At 37.5% G+C, this 25827-nt stretch overlaps 1 protein-coding gene across 2 annotated transcripts in view; it reads right to left on the bottom strand.

The window, feature by feature from the left end:
• Positions 1 to 25827, bottom strand: part of TPP2 (tripeptidyl peptidase 2) — a 69055-nt gene that overhangs the window by 34863 nt on the left and 8365 nt on the right. For both annotated transcript variants that reach the window (XM_039543582.1, XM_039543592.1), the window contains exons 2-18: positions 25574 to 25702; positions 23771 to 23866; positions 23387 to 23491; positions 21465 to 21589; positions 20474 to 20637; positions 18974 to 19128; positions 17315 to 17391; positions 16620 to 16747; positions 13540 to 13639; positions 11804 to 11952; positions 11513 to 11628; positions 9465 to 9633; positions 5703 to 5860; positions 3988 to 4064; positions 3183 to 3289; positions 1583 to 1737; positions 504 to 620 (exon numbers count right to left, since the gene is read on the bottom strand). In XM_039543582.1, the coding sequence (XP_039399516.1) occupies positions 504 to 620; positions 1583 to 1737; positions 3183 to 3289; positions 3988 to 4064; positions 5703 to 5860; positions 9465 to 9633; positions 11513 to 11628; positions 11804 to 11952; positions 13540 to 13639; positions 16620 to 16747; positions 17315 to 17391; positions 18974 to 19128; positions 20474 to 20637; positions 21465 to 21589; positions 23387 to 23491; positions 23771 to 23866; positions 25574 to 25702 (2127 nt within the window). The remainder of the gene's footprint in view (positions 1 to 503; positions 621 to 1582; positions 1738 to 3182; positions 3290 to 3987; positions 4065 to 5702; positions 5861 to 9464; positions 9634 to 11512; positions 11629 to 11803; positions 11953 to 13539; positions 13640 to 16619; positions 16748 to 17314; positions 17392 to 18973; positions 19129 to 20473; positions 20638 to 21464; positions 21590 to 23386; positions 23492 to 23770; positions 23867 to 25573; positions 25703 to 25827) is intronic.

Here is a 25827-nt window from a genome sequence, read left to right as displayed (position 1 = left end):
TATAATTCTAGACTATTCCTGCCAGGTGTTTATCTAAGCTGCTCTTAAAAACTTTGAATGACAGAGATTCCACAACTTCCCTAGGCAATTTATTCTAGTGCTTAACTACCCCGATAATTAGGAAGTTTGTCCTAATGTCCCAACCTAAACTTTCCTTGCTGTAATTTAAGCCCATTGCTACTTTAGGTATTTACGTTTGAAAAACTGCGTCCTAGACCATTATTTCCTGTAAATACTTGGAAGTTTAGTGGATGAACATAGCAAAAAAAGATCAGGTTTCTCAGAAGTGTTTTAAATTTTTTATATACTTTGTAATCCAAGCTTTTTTGTACTTCTGTGGGTTCCCGTTCCTATTACTGTGCATTTAAGAATTATTAATCACTGACATATATCTCAGCTACATGTATAGTCTGAATTTTCTTCAAAGGTGCATTTAACAATCTTTTCATCATCAAAGAATTTCTCAAACTGATCAACAGAAACTAAAATATGAAAAAACTCACTATGTTTAACTGAGGAGTAGCACAAACTATGCCATGGAAGGAAATTGTGTAATCAATGCTGACGTCACTAAGGCTTGCCCACCAACGAGCAATACAAAATTCAATGGTTTTTCCGCCCTGGATAATAGAAAAGACAAAAGTTAGACATATTCAGACCCTCACCTTCCATTCTCATGCCCCACCCACCCTAAAAATAAATTCATAAGAACAAAGGAATTTGCACGCAGTTCAAATGTACTCCAATTATGCCAGTAATCCAAGGTTTACACAGAATTGGCCAGGACACTATGCTTGTCCTGCAAATGCAAGACAATTCCAATAAATCATGTCTGATATCCTAGCTATGACCAAAAATGAACACAACACTCCAGAGATAGGTGCAGCATTTTTCTATATAAACAGGTTTTAAATAAAAATACATTTAAATAATACTTCTTCCTTCTTTCCCAGCTTGCAGGAAAAACTGCGTGATTAGTTTACAGAAGACGGAGAGACTGTTGCCTATCCATATGTAGAATTCACTGAGGGAAAGCTAAAATGAAGAAATTAATATTTAGTTTTGAAAGCAGTGAGGTCCACAGTCTTCACTCTCTCTTGCAAGAGTTCCATAATTTAGGTACAGTTCTATGGCATTTTCAAAGAGGCTAAGGACTGAATGGACACAGAGCATGAACGGTTGATATGATGTCCAGGTCATGGATGAGGCATGTGGCAACAGGAGGAATCTTGCATTATCATTGCCTCTACTGTGCCTGTTCTTCAAACAATCTGATTTTGGATTACCACTCTGGCTTCTTTAATACGCATTAAATTAATCCAGCAACTGAAAACACCAAATTCGCTTATGTTCAGTTTTAATAACAAAATGATAAAATATGGAGTAATTAAGACGACTAGTGAAAGAATGGAAATATAGTGCATTAATTTTAAACTAATTCAACATAATAATTCCAAATAAATCCAGGCCCTGCTATACCGTGCTTCGAGTTCTCTGAATAACACCTCAACAAAGCCAATTTTCTTTCATGATTTACTGTTAATTTTTGTACATATTGATATTGAAATTCAAATTAACTTACTAAGACAGGAAATGCTTCAGTCACTGATCCTTTTTCTGGTAAGGATGAGAATTTATAGAACTCATGGCTTCTGTATGCTTTTTGTTTCACTAGTTGAACCGCATGAAGAACAAACTTGGCAGTCACATCAGTTGAGCAGGAACATACTGTAACTTCTAGATTAAAGAAAAAACTTTTTCAAAACAAAGCTTAATTTCAGTAGCCGAAAAAGCTAATAAGAATGGAAAATGTTTAGAGAAAAAAATTTTAGCCTGACAAGAAAAAGAAAATGACTCCACATTTAAAAAAAACAAAAAAAGACCCAGTTATAATTCAGCACACAAGTGCCTATGGGTGTGACTACACTGGAATAAAAGATGTGTAGCATGGTCGGCCCAGGTCAGCAGACTCAGGCTCGGGGTGGGAAAATCTAGAAACAAACAATAGAGAGATGTGTCACAGCCATTTTTATTCATGTGTCATATTCCTCTTTATGCTGCCTAGCCTCTTACTCAAGTTATTTTGTAGTTGGTTAGAAATGAGGCAAGAAATTCACAAAAGAAAGTTAGTTTTCATTGGCATTTTTTTGATCATTGTTCAAAATATGAACAATATGGACCAAGATTTGGCTGACAGCGGAGAAAGACCAGGGGGTGAGGGAGGAGGAGGAGCGAAAGCTGCTCAAGCGACCGTGAGAAACTACACAGACCTTGCACCTGCAGGACAGCAAAACCAGCCGAGGGCTGCAGAGGCTGAAAACACAGACGAGACAACAAGAGTAGCAGTCAGCCAGGCGTCCATGAAACTAAGATGTTTTGGGAAAGGGAAAGAGACCAAAGCAAGCATGTTTGGACTGGGACCTGGAGCACCAGGAACAGAGGGCTCTGGACGAAAACACCTCCAAAGCAGCCCAGGACTTAAAACCCTCCTAAGAGCTGGAGCAATTTGGAGAACGCAGCAGATTCCCGGACGCCCTGGGCCCAGGACAGCACTCCCGTCCGCCTTCCTCTTCTTTTCTTCTGACATTACACCCAGACCTGGCCAAGTCTGGGTAGTGCGTGTGTGAGTATGAAAGTGGGTTAGGGCCTGGGGGCATTAACACTTTCATTCTTCCCCTGAGTGATGTGAGAACGGTCCCAGCACACTCTGCTGTTATTTTATTTTATCAATAAAGCTTTAAAATTTGTCTCCTCCCAAAAAAGATCCTGTGGTCCCAGCTTGATCAACTGTGGCCCAGGCAGATTGGTAACAAAAATCTGTCACACTAGCATATCCCTTGCAACATCATGTTCCTACATGGTTTTAAGCCAGACAAAACAGGGTCAATTATAGTATTACACACACACACTTTCCATCAGTGATGCAAATATACCCATTTATTATTTAGTAATTTTTTCTTGTCGTGCCACAAACCCAATCAGAATTAGAGTTCCAGTGTGCTAGACAATATAAAAAGACAAACTCCCCCCCGACCCGCAAAGGAGCTTTAAAAAAAAAAAAAAGCATTTCACAAATAATTCGTTGATCTAATCCTCAAGTCTTACTCATAATACTCCCATTGAAATCTGGGAGTACTGCCTGTTTGAAAGACAGATAACTTTGTATTTTTAATTTTCCTTACCAGCCCATGTAGCTCCTTGAGGAACTTCAATGAAGTGTCTTCGGATTTGACCAGGCTTAAAATGCACATCAGTATATGAAAGGTCATAGTGTGAAGATTCATCTATTCTGTGAATATAATTTTAAAGTTTAGTAACTTTAAAACTGAATAATCTTTTTAGAAATAAAAATTGCAGCTAGTGAGTTTAAAATCCCCATGGCTCAAATACGGATAGGACCATGGGACATTTGTCACTTTGGATCATGATGCCCCTTGCTTGCACCCCTGCTTATTTCAAAGGGAACCTGTGTTCCATAACAATGTGCTTCACTATTATTGCATGGAAAGTACATCTTTATGACCAGAGTCTCTTCAGAGCCCATCAGCACTGGTCATAGTAATTCATGACAGCTAGTTTTTGTCAGACATGAGCTCATCCCATTTCCAACAGGAGCTAGATACACCATGTTAACAGGCAACATTGGCTTTAGGATTTTGGTGACTCATGGTGTTCCATCAATACATTATAAATCAGCTTGTGACTCATCAGTACCCAATCTTTATGCAGTACCACTGAGTGAGGACAATGGCATTACATTTACATTAACTCAGCTTCTCTCTCTCTGTGGCCATCTCTGTATTCAGGATGGGGGCAGTCTGCACTATTCCTTCTGGCAGAGGATTTATATTGGCTTGGATATTGAGACACCTGAAACCAGAAATGCCTGAAAGACCCAAGAAAGCAACTAGGACAATACATCATACTCAGGTATTTATGTAGCCATGCACGGGAGTAAAAAAGAAAAAAAAGTAAATGTTCACTGACCTTGCTGGTATAATAAGAGTTATTGGAACTCGGAACAAAGGGCCTGCATTAGGCGCTGCTATATCATAACCACACACCTGACAAATTAATCAAGATGTTATTTAAGTAGTTACACAGCATCATGTTCTAAAGCAATTTAAAAATGATGTAATATGACCTGGGTGAGCTTCTATAGATTGGCTGTGGAGTATTTTGATTCCATATCATTATTGCTCAATGAACTTAGAGGGGCTACAGGTTGAAGAGGCTTTAAGCACTGTCACATGAGAAAAACATTTAAGTACCACCAGTTTAAGAATTAATACTTTTTTTAAAAAGTTCAACTTTTAAAAATGTTTTTAACTAATACATTCAGAATCCCATAATTTTTCATAGGTTTCTGCACTGACACAATCACATATATCAAGTTTAGTTACTTGGTTAAGTAGGGACTAATTGCAGCTTAGACCTCTTCCTACACCGCTGCCTTGTGTTCACTCTCAATTCTGCACCCTCCAACACTTACATTTCTATTATTGCTCTCCACATCTTTATTTTTTTGTGACACAATTCATCAACATTGCTTAAGTCCCAGCCTTAAATATCAGCGTAACTTAAACCAAACTACCTCCAGACCCTTTGACAAATTTCTTCACTGCTACTGCAGTGCAATCAGAGATCTTAGTTTTTTTTATAATTGTTCTAAAAACCTGAAGTGTTTTTTTCTAACAAGGAAAGTTATTTTTGTTGTTGCACCAACATTTGAGGATTCCAACTGCAATGCAATGGAGAACTTTTAGTGCTATTCTAAGTTTTGGACTCTTTTGGGGGGCTATTAAACTATTTTTAAAAGGATCAATGGGGCAAAAATGAAGGAGAGAACAGAGAAGAGAATAGCAGAACATCTGAATTGAAAACAGCCTCCCCATTTAATTCAATAAGACACACTTTGAACGCCAATCTTCACTATCCTTCTCCACATACAGTGAAGTATTAGCCACACAGGGCACGTCTACATTGGAATAAAAAAGCCTGAGCATGGCCATGGCTGGCCCAGATCAGCTAACTTGGGCTCTAGCTGTGGGGCTAAACATTGCTGCACAGACACTTGTGCTGGGCATACTCTGGGATCCCTCCTGCCCCCAGAACATCTACAGAGCAATTTCACAGCCCTGCAGCCTGAGTCCATGAGCCTGAGTCAGCTGACCACACCAGCTGCAGGTGTTTATTTGCTGTGTAGACATACCCTCAGAGGTTCAGATATTTCAAGAGGAGATAAAAATGCTTAAATTTATTTTAAAAATCTAAAAAAAAAACATTTAAGTTATAAATATTTAGAGTTAAGACACACTGAACAGCTATGGTAAGGCTCTTATAGTAATAAATTACAAGAGCTAATTGGAAAAATGATCTGAAATGTTAAAAAAAAATCTACACTTACTAGTCTGCAAAAAATGTAATTGCTTTGTGTCAGTACTACGAAATTTTGTAGAAATAGGGGGCAAGGTAAAGAACATGGTTTACTTTTTTCTTACATGAAACCACAAGTTTTTCCAGTTTTAAATAAACTAATTGTGCAACAGCATTTGCTACCCAGGACAGGAGAAAGTAAAATAAATTAAAAGCTTTGGATGCTATAATCTACTAGAAAAATGATTTCTAAAAGTTAAATGAAAATGACCACAGGAAAGGGAGACAGCAAATCCATTTATAAACAAAAGTAAGTACTTTCATACCTCTGTGTAGTGTAGTCCTTCTCTCAAACCACGTGGGTCCACACGTACATTTATATGCCTACACTGGTTCATGAGCTCTAAATGACTGGGACACTGAACCCACGCCACATTTGAAGTTAAAGCTAAATGAAGCTGAAGAGAGATTCTTTTGGTGTTTTCTGAAACAAGATGCAATTTTTAAACTTTTAATACAATAATCCAAACAGAATGTTTAGGTGCCACTGTAACAAAAAAAAATTTATATTCCCACTAATGTGTACATACCCTACTATTACCGGTGGGAACCCACTCCTCGAAACCTTTAAAGAAGCTGCTTTTATTGTTAGAAGTGCCACTGAACATGATCTTTCAAAAACAAAAAAAAGATGTTTTACTTGATAATGGGATGCACTCCCTCAGACAAAAATGGTTACTGTTTCTCTTGGATAGGCAGCACCATCACCATGAGTGAATTCTGGTGCTCTAAGCTGGAAACCCTTCTTCCTACCCACCCTCAATGAAATTCTCATAACCATTAAGTAAAATAGTGACAATTTTTTTTTTTAAATGACTTCACCCATGATCATCTGAAGTTATGTCTATATTTGGAGCTGGGGCTGTGATACTCAGCTCTCGCTGAGCTAGCATGCAAACAGTAGCCAAAGAAGCAACAGCAGCACAGGCTTGTCCCCCCAATTACATACCCATGAGGTTCAGTCAGGTTTGTACTTGGCACAGCTAGCCCATGCCATCACAGCCCATGCTACTATGACTCCACTATTTTTAGCATGCTACCTCCATGACAGCTAGTGCAAATATGTCTACTCAAGCTGGGAATGACACCCCTAGTTCCCTGGGCAGACCTAGCCTAAATGCAGAAATAGGAGTTTTCCTTCCCCACTCCTCTTTTTCAGGTCCACCACTGCAGAGCAAAATCAGTGCATTCACCATGCTGTGACATCAGATCTAACATAACTAAGACTAAGATTTTGTCACACTGTTTTAGTAAACGTCAGAGAGGTCACAGGCAATTAAGAAAAAGTCATGAAAGTCCGTGACCTATTCGTGACTTTTACTAAAAATATGTATGACAAAATGGGGAGTTCCCGAGGCACCCCCCTGTACCTGCTGTGACTGGGAGCTCAGAGTCCCCAGCCACCACAGGTGGCGGGGGGACCCTGCAACTCCCAGGGACCATGGGCTCAAGTCACAGAGGTCTCTGGAAGTCACGGATTCTATAACAAAAATCACAGCCCTAAACATACTTTGATCTTTTAGTTCTCATCAAGTTAACAGAACTATTCAATATTTAAGAATTGTACTATATCCAAATTTGTATGAAATAAGTTTTGAAAACACTGATACTCAAACTTCTGAAAGGAACACTTCCCAGTGACAGGTTTCAAACCAGACCTTCAGCGATTAACAGAACAATGAGAAAGAGGAATGCTTCCTTCTAATCACTACTAAATGCAACATGTTGAGCATTTATCTTAGAAATCTGCCAAATTAAAAATATTGGCCTTTATTTTGTTAAACTGTGGTTTATACCTGTATCTTGGAAACAGTCCTGTATGAAGCAGAGGATAAAATAAGAAAGTCCCAATGGTAAACAATCTTGCTGTGGCTCAGCAAGCCAGTCCCTCTTTTGGATGCAGTTATCTATGCTCCAGAATCTAGAGGCTTGTCTATTGTAGAAAAGTTACATGAGGTTTAACTAAATTAACGTTAAAGCTTGTATTGGTGAATTACTGAATTAAACTAAACCAATTTAAGCAAGGGTTAAACTGGTTTTCATAGATTTAAGAACCTCTGTAAATCATCTAGTCCCACCTCAGACCTTAGGACTTCCCTGAATTCGTTTCAGTTTGAAGCAGAAAAACATCCAAACCTGATTAAAAGTTGCCAGTGATGGACTTGACCCACCCCTTGGTTAAGTTGTTTCAATTGCACTGCCACCCTGGCTCTGCCCCCCACCCCACCCCACCCCACCCCACCCCCAGCCAGGGTGTCAAGGCTCAAGCTTTGGTCCCTCCTCCTGCAGTGGTGTAGTAACTTTTGTTGTCAAAAAGGAGTCGTGGTGCAATGAAGTTTGAGAACCCCTGCTAATCATTCTCATGGCTTTTCTCTGAACACTCCAATTTTTCAGCATCCTTCCTGAAGTTTATACGTGACAGAACTGGAGAGAGTGTTCCAACAGCAGTCACACTACTGCCAAATAGCAAGGTAAAAATCACTTCCCTACTCCTAGTCAATATTCCCATTTATATATCCAAGGATTGCCTTAGTTCTTTTCATCAAAGCATTGCACTGTGAGCTCATGCTCAGCTGATTATTTACTGCGACCACCAAGTCTTTTTCAGAGTCACTGCTTCACAGGACAGAGTCCCTCACCCTGTAAATATAGTCTATATTCTTTGTTCCTAAATATATGACCTTACATTGGCCATATTAAAACGCATATCAACTGCCCAGTTTACCAAGCAATCCAGAATGCCCTGTATTAGTGACCCATCCTCTTCATTATTTACCATCCCCCAGTCTTCTAGAGGAGAGCCCCCTCTTGTGAGACTTAGGCAACAAAATATACAGATAAATAGTGAGGAATCTGAAAGCAGCTCAAAGTGTGGCAGTAACATACAGGACTCTTGAGCGTACAAGTCAGACAACTTGTACCAAATTAAGGGAGGCAACTGTTCCAGGTATAAATGCCCACACAGAACCAAATTCAAAACAGTGTGCTTTATTCTCGGGAACCAATTTTAAAAGGCACCCAAATGAGCCAATCAAGGTGATTTACCCTTGAAACTAGAAGGAAAACACTTACTAAATTACAAAGTAAAAAAGAGCAACAAAATTATTTAGAGATTAAACAGAGGCAAATTTGCAGACTGAATATATTTACTCTTACAAAAGCCATGTCTCAGGGTATAAAACTACACTCTGTAAAACAATAAACTATGTATTGATATGGACTCCTCCCCTTAAAACAGAAAAGACACTTGGGCTGGACACAATTGAGAGATGATGAAGGGCAAAATATATACCTCCTGAATCCAGACATCAAAAGATCCAAGTATTGAATCATGATTTAAGTGCACTACGGCACACACCAATACTAAAATCCCAAGGCTACCCTAACTTAACTATAAGTGTTAAGAGAAAAAGCTAGAAATCTGATTTTAAAACTTTTTAAAAAGGACTTCTGCAACTACTGATCACAGAAAAAGAACTGATGGAACTGTAAGTCCTTTATATATAACTTTGACCCTGAAAGTTTGTGGCCACAAGAGGCCATGCCCAGGAATTAGTTATTTCTCAACTAAGTGCTTTCACCTTTGAAAAAGTATACATTCCATAGAGGGCTACATAAGATGCAAAAATTGAAGTTTTAAATTCACACAGATTATTCAAGTCAGAGGAAATTTTAAAACATTTTGAATATTTTCCCCATGTTCATATAAAACACTTGGTATATTTCATTTCAAATTTCTCTAAAATAAAGACACACGAGTTAAAAACATGAAGGACTTCACCCTCCAAATGAAACTGTGAAAAAGCAGAGACTAAAACCAAGGGTTTAGAATGGAAAAGCCACCTTGATTCAAACTATAATTAAGAGAAGCAGATACATGACATAACTCACATCATCATATTTTTTTTCATTTAAACATACAGTATTGTTTCCATGTGTTACCTAATTGTGTGATCTTTAGACCCAAGTCCTCATTGAATTTACACAACATTCCTAAACGCTGGTTATATAACCAGCTTCTCCCCTACCTGTATTCTCAGGAAAAACAGGTTCTATGCCAACCCCTCGGTCAGAAGGTGCAGCTATCTGGACAGGATCTCTGAGGTAGATTCCACGGTTGTTTCCAACAGTAACAGTAAAACCTATGTTACTTGTGAATGATGAATTTTGAATGAGGTAGTCATAGGCTTTATCAACCTATTGAGAAAAGACAGTGTTCCAATATACTCATTTAACCCTACAGTAGTCACAATAGAAAATACCCAACTTCTAGATGAAGTTTCTAGAAAGCATAAACACTAATGTTCCAAAGAGAAACTGCTGAACTTGAATTAATATGCAAACTAGATACTATTAACTGTGGGTTAAACAAAGACTGGGAATGGTTGGGTCATTACACCAATTGAATCTATTTCCCTATGTTAAGTTCTCCTCACACCTTCTATGGGTCATCTTAATTATCACTTCAAAAAGTTTTTTCCTCCTGCTAACGACAGCTCATCTCAATTGATTAGACTCTGCCTGTTGGTATGCATACTTCCACCTTTTCATGTTCTCTGTATGTATAAATATCCCCTGTCTGTGTGTTCCATTCTATGCATCCGAAGAAGTGAGCTGTAGCTCACGAAAGCTCATGCTTAAATAAATTTGTTAGTCTTTAAGGTGCCACAAGTACTCCTGTTTTTTTTGCGGATACAGACTAACACGGCTGCTACTCTGAAACTAATGGTAGGGCAACACAACGGTTTGGCATTTGAATCGCAATGGTTATACCTTATCTCCTATGCCAGCAGACATTGTGAGTACTGCAGTGTTCTAAAACAGCCTACAGTGGCTATGCACAATATTGCAAGTGGGAGCTGCATTCAAGATGTCTTGATGAGGAGTCATGGCTGGAGGTTGGGCATATTACATAGAATGGAGAAGAAAGAATTCACCTTCTCCAATGAGGAAAAAATAGTCTAAAGATATGGGGCAAAATTTAAAAAGTACCATTTTCAAAAGTGACTTAGGAGCTTAACTTTCAGTGATTTCCAGTAAGACTTATAAGCCTAAATATAACCATTAGGACTCACATGCTGATCCCCTGTGTTGCACTACCATTAGTCCCTCTGCTTTGTGAAACACCATATGCTATTTTTAGGAACCCAAGTCTTGCTGAAAGCCAATGACTGTGGTATTATTGAAAATTTTACCTGTAATTAGTTTTCAGATAGGCACTATAGCAGGGATCGGCAGCCTTTAGCACCCTGGCAGGCTGGGCCAGTTTGTTTACCTGCCGTATCCGCAGGTTCGGCCGATCGCGGCTCCCACTGGCTGTAGTTCGCCGCTCCAGGCCAATGGGGGCTGCGGGAAGCGGCACGGGCCAAGGGATGTGCTGGTTGCCACTTCCCGCCGCCCCCTTTGGCCTGGAGCGGCAAACCGCGGCCAGTGGGAGCCACGATCGGCCGAACCTGCGGACGTGGCAGGTAAACAAACTGGCCCAGCCTGCCAGGGTGCTTACCCTGGCAAGCCACATGCCAAAGGCTGCCAATCCCTGCACTACAGTAAATATAGATGGTGTTATGGATACTGCGGTCACTATTGTCTTAGTATATTTCGTGTGTGTGTGTGTGTTTTATTTTGCCATTAAAAAAATATTGGTGAACTGGGCTCCAATGAAACTCCTTGCTAGGAAAAACAAACAAAAGAAATAAACATGAAAGCGAAGAACCAGGAAGCAGCAGATTCAGCATAAACCCACAAGCTAACTGTTAGGATGAAACAAGTGATATTTTCATTCAATGCTTTTGTTATCATACCTAATGAAGTCATTCTACTTAAATACACAAAGTAATCTGAACAGTTAACAGCTATCTGAGTTTATAATCTGTTTTACTGCAAGAACTTCTTTAGAGCCAGGTTCCTATTTGTGGAGGTTATTGCACAGCAAAGAGAAAAAGCGATTCAGAAAGAAAAGTGTGATTATAATGGACTTGTGTAGCACTTGCAACTACTTAGTGGCCAGATTTCAAGTTGACAATATTCCTTTAAAGTTGATGGTTTGCATAATTTTTGCATCTATGCTGTTAAGTACCTGAATAATACCATGTCCTTGTGCAAACACTTCTATATTTTCAGCCTTCACTGCAGTATTTTCTAAAGCTCTTCTGACGGAATGAACAGTGTAATGAACATCATTAGCTTTGAGTCCTGAAATTACAGTGTTATTGATAAAATATTAAAGAACATGAAGATTCAACATTATTAACTCTTATTAAATGTAAGACATAGGTTGCTTCAGTAATATTGGATTTCTATTTATAAAATTGTACAATAATGAAAAGACAAAAATTTATCTCTAACAAAGATAGACAATATTCATTACCTGACAGTACTAAAGCAATGCCTCCACATGCATTAGGTGAAGACATAGATGTGCCATTCATGAGCTGTGTTCCTCGTAAAGTCCAGTTAGGAACAGAAGCAATAGCTCCTCCTGGCGCACTGATACTTACTCCAAGGGCTCCATCGGTACTGAAAAGTTATAATACAATTATTATTATTATTATTATTTTAGCATTTTCATACTATTCAGTCATGACTTGACTATAAAAACTTCACTTAGGAGAAAATAAATATTAAACCCCTATAGCATTGAATTTTTTGGAACTGGTAGAACAGATGATTTTTATTTATCTATCACAGACTCCAGTTTGTCAAAAGGAACAAATTTCCTAACCAAAATTTAGACATCCAGTATTGTATTTCAAGTTATTTTAGATGCCTAATCTGTTAGGTACTCAAGTATGACGGTCAAGCACATGACAAATGTACTCACCCCTAATTTTTTCCTACAAAAATGGTAATAGTGAGGGAGAGCAAAAAGGGATGCAAAACTAAAATATTTAGTTTCTGGTTTGTGGTCACTCCCACACTTTAAAGTTTAAAGGCAATGTCCTGAACTGAAGGACAGCACAGAGGCCTATGGTGGCTTTAAGATGGTTCTGGACTGTTTCAGGGACTGGAGAGACCCCTGGCACAATCCAGACAGCACTGGGGCCTATCTTAAGGCTTTGTCTATGCTACAAAGTTAAGTTGACCTAAGCACAACCACCAAGTAATTACCACCTGTCAGTGGTGCCCGTCCTGACCAGAAATTCTTCCACCAACTTAACTGTGAGAGATACTGTAGGGTGGGATGGGGCTCCTGCTGTGAGCCCCCAGGCTCAAACCACTGAGCTATCCCTCCCCCAAAGCTGAAATTCGAGTTGCAGTTCTCACTGTCCCCAAATGAGAGGAAAAGGATTACCAATTCTTAATCTAAACCTCTGCATTTTCCCTCTTCAATGGTAAGCTTGCTGCAGAAATCTGAGTTGTATGAGATGCAATATGTCTAATCATTTAGCCAAGCAAAAGGAAGAAAAGTAGAGGCCTAATATTTTGCTGTTTGCAAGAACACACAATTTCTTTAGATCTTTGAGGCCATACTTATATTCATAAAAGGCAAACTATTTTTGCTTTGCAATTCACCTTTAATGGCCTATGCAAAATCCTCAGACAGGTTTTGCATGTTGAGCGATGTGATCAGTGCCAAGACAAACTAAGCATCAATCTCGCTTGTAGATCCCTTTTGCTCACTCTCCAAGCAGCATTCAAAGTTACTGGAAAGCTGCAACTACACACAAACTAACAAACAGAAGCCTGAGATAAACTCCAGAAAAGGCCAAACAGAATCTTCCTCACAGTAGTGTTTGTTAGCTTCAACAGCTTTTAGCAGTATTAACATTTTTCTTTAAGGAGGAAATAGATGACAACCACAGATAGCTACAGAGCAAACTTTCACTAACCACAGGAACAAAGGAATGAATAATGGAGAGCACTAGTATTCTACATTTCCCTGAAGTATACCCTGAATGCTTTGTGAAAAGGCAATTTCAAGTGCTGCCACATCCTAAGTATCAAGAGCCACAGGAGGTTTGATATCTAAGAATGGGAGTCCATACTAAATGCTTCTTCTCATTGGCAAGTTATACTTCTCTGCTACTGTCTTCCGACAAACTTTGATTCTACAATTAAAATCAGCCATGCAGCCTTGGAACTTGTGGATTATACATAACCTACCTAGGACCTCTCGATGACCAAGTATACTGATTCGCTGGTAGTTTCTCTCTCAAAGAATATTCGGCAACCATCATATCAGGTGATACATATGCACCAACACCTATAAAAGATTTCAGTATTCTCAACTTTAGAACAATGCAAGATCTTAAAGACAACCTTGTCTGTAGCCTATAGCATACACAAAAATAGCTTTAAGTAAGCAGTATGTATATTTTAACTGTTTTAGTGTGGAAAACAATTACATTTTTAGAAACACTGTAAGCTTCAGCTAGCATAAAGTTTGACAGCTATTGAGAAATAGTTAAGTTTTTCCTCAATAAAGTTTTGTACTTTAGAGAGTAAATTTGAAGGCCAAGCAGGTATTGTATATAGTAGCAACTGTGCAATATTCTGTGCCTATTTCAGTGTATACCCTTTGTCATTATAAAATACTATTTAACTTGTAATGTGAAAATACACACACACACACACACACACACACACACACACACACAGAGTAGAACCCCATTTATCTGACCCACCCTTAACCGGCTCTCCGCATTTACCAAAACAACCAGGACTCCAGGGCCAGAAATGGGAGATCTCTCCTGCAGCCAATAGATGGTGCTGCAGCATCACCTTTTCACATTCTCTGGTTTCTCTGGAGTTTTTATTATTTGATCCGGCCCCCAGTCCCAATTAGACCGGATAAACGGGGTTCTTCTGTGTATTTTTTATATATAAATAAACACATATTTATTCAAGTGCAATAGTACACATTCACTTTCCAAGTTCTTAATTGTCTCAGATGATAAATTCCAATGGTCTTGGAGAAAACAGAACCTTGACAAGACAAACATGTGCAAAGTAAAGCCTGTAAGGTTTCAAAAGTCACAGGCTGTAGTAAAATGAGACATGAGAACAAGTGGTACGGAAACAATTTACAATGTCAGTTACAGCACAGCTATACAAGTCAACTATGCAGGGTTCCTCATTTTAAGCAAGCAACCCTAAATTCATCTAGTTGGAATTTGCACTCTTGCCCATGTCTGTCCTATAGCCAATCCTTTAGAAAAAAAGATTTCCCAGGAATACCAAGATTTACATGTGAGGATTTAGTCACACTGATGTTCACAATTTCCTTTACTATTAATGGGATAAACAAAATTATTTTCACCTGCAGATTTCAAAATACTAAAAAAAAAATATCCATGAGGTAAGGGCTTGTCCTCACTGCAACAGCATGAATTACTACACTTGAGCTACTTCATTTGACCTAGACTTAAGTCAGCCTATCTTGAGTGAGAGTAGGCACACTGCAAAACACTTGAGCAACAGAGCTGTAGTGCCATAGTGTAATACTTCCCATATCGATGGAAGGGATTTCTCAATCAATGTTGTAAAGCCATCTCTCTGAAAAGCGGGAGAGATTGAATGCATAATTCTGCCATTGACCAACCTGTGTCTACACCAAGGGTTAGACTGACCTAAGTACAGCACCCAGGATGTGAATTTTTTCATAGATCTGAGCAACATAGCTAAGTCAATCTAATGTTTAAGTGTAGATCTGGCCTTAGTCTACATTACAAAGTTTTGCCGGCAAAGATATATCAGTTATATCCCCAGTGTAAACATAACTATGCTGACAGAAGAGTGCTTTTGTCAGAGTAGTTAATGTCATTCAGGAAGATGGCTTATTTATGCCAGCACAACTCCATGTGTCGGCTTATGCTGCATCTCCACAGGGGGGTTCTGCTGGCATCTGCTGTGTAGCGTACACAGAGAAGCCCGAATTCATGGAAGCAACACTCAAGATTCAACCCATATCAATGATGGACCAACCAGCTTGATTTTAAAGAACCATTAAACTTGAGCTAGAGAGATTTGTGTGAGTGAACGGAATTTGAGTTGCGGCAACACCTGAGTTATATCTCGGGCTAACACTGCAGCACAGACAAGCCAAAAAAAAATTATTCCCATTATGCTGACGGGCCAACTAAACCTCTCTATGTTCTCTCAAGGTGAGAGTGAGTCACATGTAGACCTCTGAACAGAACCCACATGTTCAACTCCAGATCTAATTATTAGACATGCTAACTTGTCTTTTAAAAAAAAATAAAATGTTTAGTGATAATTCCATTAATGATCTTAAAATGTGTTATTCCTTTAAGAACGATGTTTTCAGTATTTTCATTGACTATTAGTTTATCAGATGTATCACTGCCAACAGGAAGAATAAGTTTTGATTCCAAGAATACCTTTTGACAGATGTAACATTGTAGTTGGATGGATTCCCCCCCCACCCCGAATATCTCTGGACAAATGCCAAATTTTAGATCCAAGTTACAAAGCTGGGATTCATTAGGAAAGGAAAGAGGCAGCATATCAGGGTATCTGACCAAACATTAGAAACAGTTTTTTTCCCCAGTCAAAATATATCTTCTGAGTCTAAGAGATTCTGTGAGAGATAAATTGGGATCAAACTTAGTAAAATGTAGTTTGTAGAAACAGCTAATAGCAAGATGATCAATGAATGGCATGGGTGAATCAGTCTTTTTTTAAATACAGACAATTACACTTATGAAGCATTTTAAGACAAGTTTGACTATTTGCAAGGCTTGCCTTCTACAAGTTTATTAAAAATCAAAAAATCAAGACAAACTGTCTAGCAGCCTCCTGTATTTTTATGCATAGTTAGCAGCCAGGTGGTAGTAGTAGTAAATATTGTTCAATTCCACTCCAAGGAGGAGGAAGAGGCTGCTCTTTGTTTACAGGACAAATGTACTACACATTCAGACTAGACAGCAGGCTTCTGAACATTAACAAAAAATCTCAGTTACCACACATGTACCTAAAGAAATACACCAAGAATGTGGCTCCATTTAAGACAGTTGCCCTCGGGGACATACAAAAGATTTTACAATCCTGTAAATCTTAATTTGTTTGCTTTGATAAATACAAGAGATTTACAAGGTCTTATCTCAATCGCTTAATGTAAGTATATAACGTAAAAGATCAGCTATTTATATATTTTCTAAACTGTATGGATTTCTCTCCTTTTTTTAAATTTTATTTATTTATTTTTAAAGAGAGCTACTTGCCTATTACACTAGATGTAGTTCCACCTGGACATCCCACTGTAGAAAGGCAAGGACCATTATTCCCTGCACTTGAAACATAGATTACGTTGTGTTTCCATACAGCTTCATTAATTACTTCACAAATTCTCCTAAAATAAATACAGAAAACATCATTTAAGCAACAGAATATTTTCTTCCTCCTTCTCAGTATCCAGAATGCAATTCAGGCAATGTTGAAATCAACTGCAAAGCTCCCACTGATTGATGGGGCCAGGATTTCATACCCTACCTTTGTTTTTGACCATAGTTGAGTAATGTTCAGCCTATTTGCCAGACCTGAAAGGGTGGCAACTGAGTAGAGTGTGGGAGTGACCCCTGAACAATTTTAAAAGGAAATTAATTAATGAGCAAGATAAAAATCTATTCTTGAGGAAAGATTCTGTAGTAATCCACACATTGTAAAGGGATTACTACTATTTTTTTTTCCCAAAAAGAGTATTGCAGCATACTACAAAATATTGACAATTTCAGTAGGCTCACTTAATCCATAGATCAAGTTCAGCAATTTGAGATGTACGGCAGCAGTTTAATATCAATGAATTATTAGCATCTAGATTATTAACTCCTGTTGACAGTGCCACTACACAAATGCAACAATTTTTAACACCAGTGTTCTTCAGTATTAAACCTGGTTATGGTAAACATAGTATACTCACCCAGAATTTGGCCAGTGTGTTGCTTCTCCATAGCTGTAGTTGACAAGATCACACTTGTATTTCATTGCTTCTATCATCTGTTAAAGTTTAAGTTAAAAAAGTTTACAGCTAAAAACCTTAGATGGCGGCAAATAACACCATTTATATAAATGAAACCATCATAAGCCTATTTATAACACTGATGAATTAATGTTGATGAAGATTCTGATGAAGATTCATGTTTTTGTTAAAAGGCAGATTTGTTTCATTTCCAGCTTGTGTCTTTACTAAAAGTATTTCTCCCTGTAGCCAATAAATGTTGCACAAAGTCCAAGCTTTGCACAGTTGAACTATCAAATTATTCTCATAAGTTATATAGTTAAGAGAATGTGGGTATATAGGACACTAGGGATCATTAGTTCTTGGCCACTGTATGTTGGGTAATCAGTACTGCCCAGTCTTCTTTTGCTGTGCAATCTAATCAAAACCCAGTGCAGTGCCCCTTCATTCCAGTGTCTTGTTCTGCTGGTCATATGGAGGTAGTTCTACAGATCACACATGTGATTGGGTTTTTTTATTCCTTTTTGGATGGAAAAAAAGTTTACATCTACCTTCTTTTCCTTTCTCCTTCTCTTCTACAGATATCTAGAGTTCTGAGAGAGAAAATAATGGAGGTCCAGTGCCCTTGCTGCTGAAATGGAATAATGTCCAATTCTCTCTGAACAGCAGTTGTGAAAGTAAGTCCTCTAATTCTTAATAAGATTGTTGGATGCATCTCATTTCTCTCCTGGGTTTGTTTTGTTGTCTAGTGTACCAGTAACTCCATATACCAGTGCTATATGAAGCAAAGAATGTTAAAATAATACACACTTATCCCATGTTAGAATCTTCTCCAGTTTTTCACTGTACCAGACTGAAAAAAAATAGTATGCACTTCATATGACACAAAATATATATTGTGTATTAAAAAAGAATGTGTCTTATGAGAGGCTTGTAAAGTATTCTCTATTTTCACTAAAGAGTCTGGCACCTCAAGACCTGTAAAATACCAGAATGGCATTAACAGGCTGGTATCCTGCTAAGAGCAATAGCCTACACAGCAAAACAAAGCCACATTACCAAAAATACCCAATGCATTGGACTTATCCCTGAGGTATTTGTGAAGTGGGATACAGAATGTTGGGCTAGACAGCCCATTGGACTGTTTTCATAGTATAATTCCTACGTCAACTGTGCCATGGAGTATTTTTTTCATGAGGTAAATATAATCTTATACCTCAGTGCCTGAAACTTCATATCCTCTCATTTTCTAGCTAGTAAAAATGTCCCATTTCACTTTTTTTGGTTTCAATTCTTACTAAACTTCTCCTTTGACTTTTTCCAAGTCTAGGAAGCAACAACTGATCAAACTGAGTAATGCCCTTTCCTAACAGGCAAGTTACTTTTATGCATATGCTTTTATGAGTAATTTTTAAGCTATGATTAAAGTATCATCTGTTTTAGGAGTTAAGCTTTTCCGGAGGCAACGTTGATGATAAATTTAGCAATACAGTTTTCCACAAATCTCTCAAATTATACTTTACTTTCTCTCCTAGCTATTGAAAAGATATACTTACACATTCACGGTCCTGATGTCAAGCAGCTTAACTTAATTAGCTATTAATTCAGCAAAACACTTACAGCTCTTATTAGGCCAGTGCCAGTTTCCATTGTGCTTAATCTTGTATCACCAATCTTGATTGCAAGAATCTGAGCTCCAGGAGCCACACCATTTCGTTCCGGCTCTTCTGGAAAATATCCAGCAGCAATACTAGCTACATGTGTCCCATGTGCTCCTGAACAAATTAAACAAAAAGCATACTATTGCATGTACTGAATGCAACATCCTAGCAGAAACCTCAGTTATGCCAATTTAATATGCTATAATCCGATTAATTTTCATTTACTGAGCAATTTGTACCATAAAAAAAGCTAAGGGCTTATGTCGAAAGCTAACACCACATGGAATTCAGATTCTTCAGAAGTGTCCTTACTAATTAATTTTGACATCCATCTATTCTTTAAATCTTGATTATCAATTGTCACTGTCAATTTTGTTTGTACCTTTCCCTGTTGCTTTACATTTTAGAAAGCAAGCAATTATAAAATTAAATTTTATATGATATTTATATTATATTTATATAAACTGCACAAAAATGGGATAAGAGTAGATGGAGCTGTAATTATAGTGGTATAGTTGTCATTTCAAAGGAAATTTGTATAGACAGACAAATTTAGCCATTGCTTTGATTTTCCAAGGCATAATGAAGGCTAAGTTACATATATAGATAGTTATTTTCATTTAGAAGCTGCCCTCCATTGGTAAGCATTCTTTAATCATGCAAGCTGCAGGGGAAAGCAATTAAATTTAGTCACTCTCTATTTAAAGTCATGCGGAAGCAATTAAGTTTAATAGCCTGATACTCTTCTCCCTTGTATCAGTGAGACTCAGGAATAACTCCACTGAAGTCAATCATGTTTACTTGTAAGAAGCCAGCATTAGCAAGAAGAGTATCAGGACTGCAGTGCATAGAACACAAGCAGGAAACCATCTACTCATTTATTTTAGCTATTTCTATGACTCTTGGGAGCTTTTTGTGGGGCACCATTGATAATGATCTATGCATTTATACCATACTCACAAATGTGGCATTTAACTGTCTGATCAGAAAGCTGTACCCCAAAGGTGGAACTATGCATTTAAGAAAAGATACGTAGCTGCTTGTGTGCTAACTGCAATTTTCTGTATTTTGATTTTTGACTATAGCCGTTTTATAAAATTCAAAATAAGATACCTCACATCAGCAGTAATTTTTTTTAAAAAAGCATTTATAATTCATTAAAAATTATCAAAAATGGCAAAAACATATGTTTTCAAATTAATTTTACAAAGCCTCTTCCTGATTTAAACAATTATTTTTAACCAACATTTTAACTGCCTTGATTTAAATGGCTCCTCCCCTCCCCCCATGGTGCAATCCAATATGGAAGTTTAACCAGTCACACAGAGACACTTACATTTTGACTAAAATGCACCGTGAAAATGGAACCTACTTTATTTTATGAAAGAGGTGCATCACCTCGTTTCCTTGTTGAGATACCTAAAACAGATTTCATTTGCAATTGATTAAAACAAATTACCTCCACTGGTCACAATAGAAAGCAGGTTCCCCTCATCATAAATGTTCACAGAGTAATTCAACATTTCTGAGATGCCAAAAGATCCATATTCTTGTCTCTCTCTGTAGGTTCCCAACACAGTGCACTTAGTGAAGTCACCGCATTCACTTGAATCAATACAGGCTCTGTTGATATTGAAGAGTATAAAATAACCCAGATCAATCTATAGTAAGGACCCCTGACTTGTTCTTTCCAATATAAAATGACCACAGAGTTTGTAGATCGCTTTAAGTTGTCTAGTTTTTTGTAAGTGATAATGGTCAAAATTTTCAAACCCAAATACCAAAAGTCAGGCTCCTAAATCAATACATAGAGGCATATAAGTAAGAGTATCTTGACTGTGGGAAGGGGCAACATCCTATCGACTTCAATGAGCTTTGTGGTTGCTTAGCAACTCCACGGGGAAAAAAAGGGAAAAAAAAGACATGCCACTTTTATTCAAATGCCTCAACACTGACTTAAAAGTCTAATTTTAGGTACAGATTTTAGAACACTGTCCACAGCTTTATGTATTTAACTACTTAATGTAAAATTTACCATCCACAAAAAAACGTGACTTCAGAAATATGAAGTTATAACACCAGCTAATAACTACTGGCAAAATGTTTGACTATTTGGCTAAATCATGACAAAAATACTAAACACAAGACTCTTCTAGATCCCCCTCAGCCCTAAACCTTCAACAGGACGCTGCTCAGGCTCAGGAGTCCGCACTAACAAGTCCTGATGCAGGATCAGGACCTACATTCCTAAAAATGAAATCCTGCTAAATATAGCAATTCTTTTTACAACATCCTTTTAGTAAAAAAAACTTCATTACATAAATGTTTTTACAAGGTGATCATCAATAACTACTACTTATATTTTACAGCAATGCAGAATACAGTTTGAACCAATATTTAAAGCATGTAAAATTCAAACATTTTAGTTAGATGCAAAAGCAAGAGTTTACCTCCAGGTCTCACCATCATGCCATACTAAGCAATCATATACAGGGCCAGGATCATTGTATTTTTTTTCCAAAGAATTCAACAGTTCTACTTGACTCTGAAATTCTTCCTTCATTAGTTTAGTTGTCTTAAAAAAAAACAAAAAAAAACTTAGAATATATCATTATTTTCATACTTTTAGCAATACACACAGAAGCAAGTTGTGCAACAAACTGCTTTCCTAATAAAAAAATCAGTATGACCGGATGTGTCAGGAAAAGTTCCCAACATGTTTATGTATAATGTGCTACCTAAGCATTAAAAAAACATAAGAAACATCCAGTTACTCATCTGTCATGATTTTCAGATATTGTTGTAGAGATTCTTTATAAAGTTTCCTATGCAGAAGTGATTAAGTATTGTAGAGTCTATAGAAAAATGCTGGTATCAATTTACAGATTAAACAAAACAATCTCTAATCAAATAGATATTTATGGCCCTTTAACAAGGATACCCTTTTCTATTTAAGTTACTTTTTATGTAAGCAATGTTACGATACATATGTTCTAACATATTATACATTTAGAGTTCTGTCTGTATTATATTTAACTAAATCTTAAAATATTTTTGGCACACATCATGACCAGTAAACCAGTGGTTGCTACAGAAGTAATAGTGACCTACACTATGTATAAAATTTGCTGCATGGTTCACATTCTTTGCTCTACTCATCAATTACTAGAAGTTAATACTGGATGTAAAGTTATAATTCCTTCCAACTTCTGTCACCTGCAATCTTCAGAGGAAGTACAGGAATTCTTAATTAAGACAGAAGATTAGGACAGTAAGAGGGAGCAATAACTCTGCATTAATTTTATTTAGAAAGCAGGATCTACCACCATTTCACATGGCAGAAGAGAAAGGATACGTTTTATTGTTTTGTAGTTCTCTAGTAATCAGTTCAATTACTGATAAGTCTCTCTTCCACCTTTTTCCTCTGCCTCTCTCCTGAATAAAGTTGTAACTAATACTATTCTTCAATACATCTCCATAACACTTGCAAATATGTTGGTATGCTCAGTTTTGCTTTACACTAGTGTGTTCTTCTGAAGTAGCCGGAGTTTCCATTGTTGAGAAAATTATAAGTCTTGGTTGGGTGCCAAAATAGAACAGAAATGAAAAGAGGAGGTAGGAATGATCAGCAATAACTATTTCCTATATTTTACAGAAATCCAGGATGTGCGGGTACAACCCACAAACCCAATGAACAATTGGTAAGCCTCCTTCAAGACCTACCAGCCTTAGTAGCATCTTACAGATTTAGAACAAATGTGAACCATGATACACTCCTTAAGAAGTAATAAATGCCCATCATGGAAGGTATAAACAAGTAACATCTGAAAATTTAAGATGTGTGGTCTTCAACAATGACTACCAATGCTTCTGCAAATGAATACAATATAAGCATTTTATCCTAGGTCCTTTATTCATAATATTTCTGATTCCTGTATTCTTAAGACACAGTGGCCTGAAGATATACTGACTGATGGACTTAATATGCAGATGACTTGAGTGCCTTAAGGGGCTGACAGCACTTAGCTTTATTGCCCTTCCCTTCAACTGAGATGATAGAGAATTTAAATGAAAGCTACTGTAACAGATCACTGACTTCAGAGGAGAGACAATATGATCTAAAGACAATGGAACCTTTTCACTAAAAACTAAAAGGAATTTGATAAAATGAAGATAATATTCAAGACCAAATAAGCGTTCATGTATGCATTCTATATCCTGATTTCAGAACAAGATGCAGTGACATTCACTCAATTTATCTGTTAAAATAACCTTGTCTCTCATTTTCTAAATTATCAAATAGAGCTTTTTAAAAAATCTCCTAAGCAAGTGATTTCTGTATAAAAAGTTGTTCAAAAAAACTAATACAAACTTGTGAGGGAGAGTTATGAACTGCATCAAACTCATCTAGTTTCCTACAAGCTTCTGCTAGCAGAAGCCTGTGAACAGGATCCCATTGTTTTTCCTTGCGTTCTTTCTGTAATACAAAAAACAAAAACAAAAAAACCTCAATATGTTAGTTTGCGTAAGAGACACTTGTACCTTTTATGAACACTATATCTTTTAAATCATTTGACACTCCTGATTTGGGGCACGATAACTATAGCACAAAAAAAACCCTTGTTATATCAGCAAAGAATTAAAAGAAAAATCTACTCTATAGCAATTTACAAGCCACAGTTTTCTAACAAAACCAAAAAAGCAGAGTTAAAAATATTATAATATGAATACAAAATGAAAGTAAAAAATAAATTACCTGAATCCTCTCCTTAAGAGCTTTTGGATAGAAATCATAGCCATTTTTTATACCAATGTTATATTTGCCTGAAGGATTTACCCAATTTGTTGGAATCTAGAAAACAGATAAAATTCAGAAATAGAAATATTTCTTGCTCTCAACAACAGGCATTGCGCACTAGATGTTGAAGTTCTCTCTCTCTCTCGAATACACGGCTAAGCAGATTTATAACGGTTCAGTTTGTAAAGGCCAGTGGTTCAAGTCCAGACCTAGAGAACAGTAAATACCAACTTCTGCGAGATGAGGTGGCAGCCTCAATCCAGTTCCTAGTGAAATGACATCACAGCAGCCAGCACTATAAAACTGAGAGTATCAGAAGGGCCAGATATGATAAAGGTATGGAGAATGAACAACCCCTTTGCAGAACTGATCTCTCTACCTCTAAGAAACAATGCCTAAGCAGATGCTTTTTGTTTGTCATTTTTAAAAAAAATATCAATATAATAAGCAGGTCTGCTTACCATGGTAAGTGGTAGCAAACAGCACAAGGAAAAAATTCAACTTAATCTCCTGTTGCTCTTTGACTCTTAAGCCTGGTCTACACTGCGGGGGGGATGATGCGGGGGGAAATCGATCTAAGATACACAACTTCAGCTATGAGAATAGTGTAGCTGAAGTCGATGTATCTTAGACTGACTTACAATCACTTACTTCACCTCCTCGCGGCGCGGGATTGACGGCCGCCACTCCCCCGTCGACTTTGCCTCTGCCTCTCCCCGAGTTAGAGTTCAGCAGTCGACGGGAGAGCGATCGGGGATCGATCTATCGCGTCTACACTACAAGGGATAAATTGATCCCCAATAGATCGATTGCTACCTGCCAATCCGGCAGGTAGTGTAGACATACCCTTAGTGAATCAAGCTCACTGGCCCTATAGCTATAAGATCATGAGGGCAGAGGCCAACAGCCTCACATAGTGGGGGAAAGCTAATGGGACAAGGATTCCATGTACAATCATGAAAAGACAAAGCACAGGATGTACCAAGGGGTTGACAGAATCACTTAAGTTTCAACTCCTCCTACTAACTGCCCCTCTACAAGGCTATCAATCTGGCAACAATAGCAACAGTCCCAGACATCTGAGACCATTGTTAAGATTTTACCATCTAAACCAGCTGCCTTCCAGAAAATCATTCTCAGACCTCCCAGATGCTGTTAATATTGAAGCAATGGGATGGCTGTAAACAGAACTCCCTCCCTGTTCCTCCCCCACAGCTCCAAGACTCCTCAGTGACCTGCTGGCGTTGATTATATCGGTCTTAATTATGTTAATTTTTAATATGATAGTTATTCCTTCATTTTACACAGCTGGTCTTCACTAATGCCAATATTTTTCATGTGTTTCCAAACTGGCATCTATGATCATTCTAAAATTTTTGAGGGGTAGTTTTTTCTGAACCAGCCTTCGAAAACCAAGCAAGAAACCTTGGATTTGTCAAAGTGAATTTTAAGTTATTATGTTTATTAAAGTAGTGTCTTTGGGTTAAATATGTGGTTGGTCCCAATGTGATCAACACTGTAAACACCCCATATCAGGCAATCCCTACCCCAAAGAATTTACAGTCTAAATAGATAAGCCAGACAAAGGATGGGGGAAGAGATATAACATACAAGAAGAATATACAGTGTGACAATCTAGTATAGGATTTCACTAGAAGGGAATAACTTACACAGACAGAAAAGGAAAAAGAGGAGAGGTGCCATTAAATTTGACACCAGAAAAAAAATAAAAACCGACAGCAACAATACAGAAATGCTTACCTTCAGAGTTCTTCCAGAAAGACCTATAATTTCTCCATCTTTGGGTTCTACTATGGTGCAAGTGTTTACATCACCACTACCTGTTGTATCAATTATGTCAATTATTTTGGGTTTCCCATCAGTTGTAATCTGAAAACATAAGAAAATGATTATCTGAGATTAATATGTGGCTGTTAGAGTTACATTTTTGAAACAAACACCCAAGAAACTATACAAACCATGAACTTTTAAATTTATATAATAATAATAATAAT

This window comes from Mauremys reevesii, linkage group 1, assembly GCF_016161935.1.
Source record: "Mauremys reevesii isolate NIE-2019 linkage group 1, ASM1616193v1, whole genome shotgun sequence".
In the NCBI taxonomy this organism is placed as follows: domain Eukaryota; kingdom Metazoa; phylum Chordata; order Testudines; family Geoemydidae; genus Mauremys; species Mauremys reevesii.
This window is presented reverse-complemented; position numbering and strand designations above follow the sequence as displayed.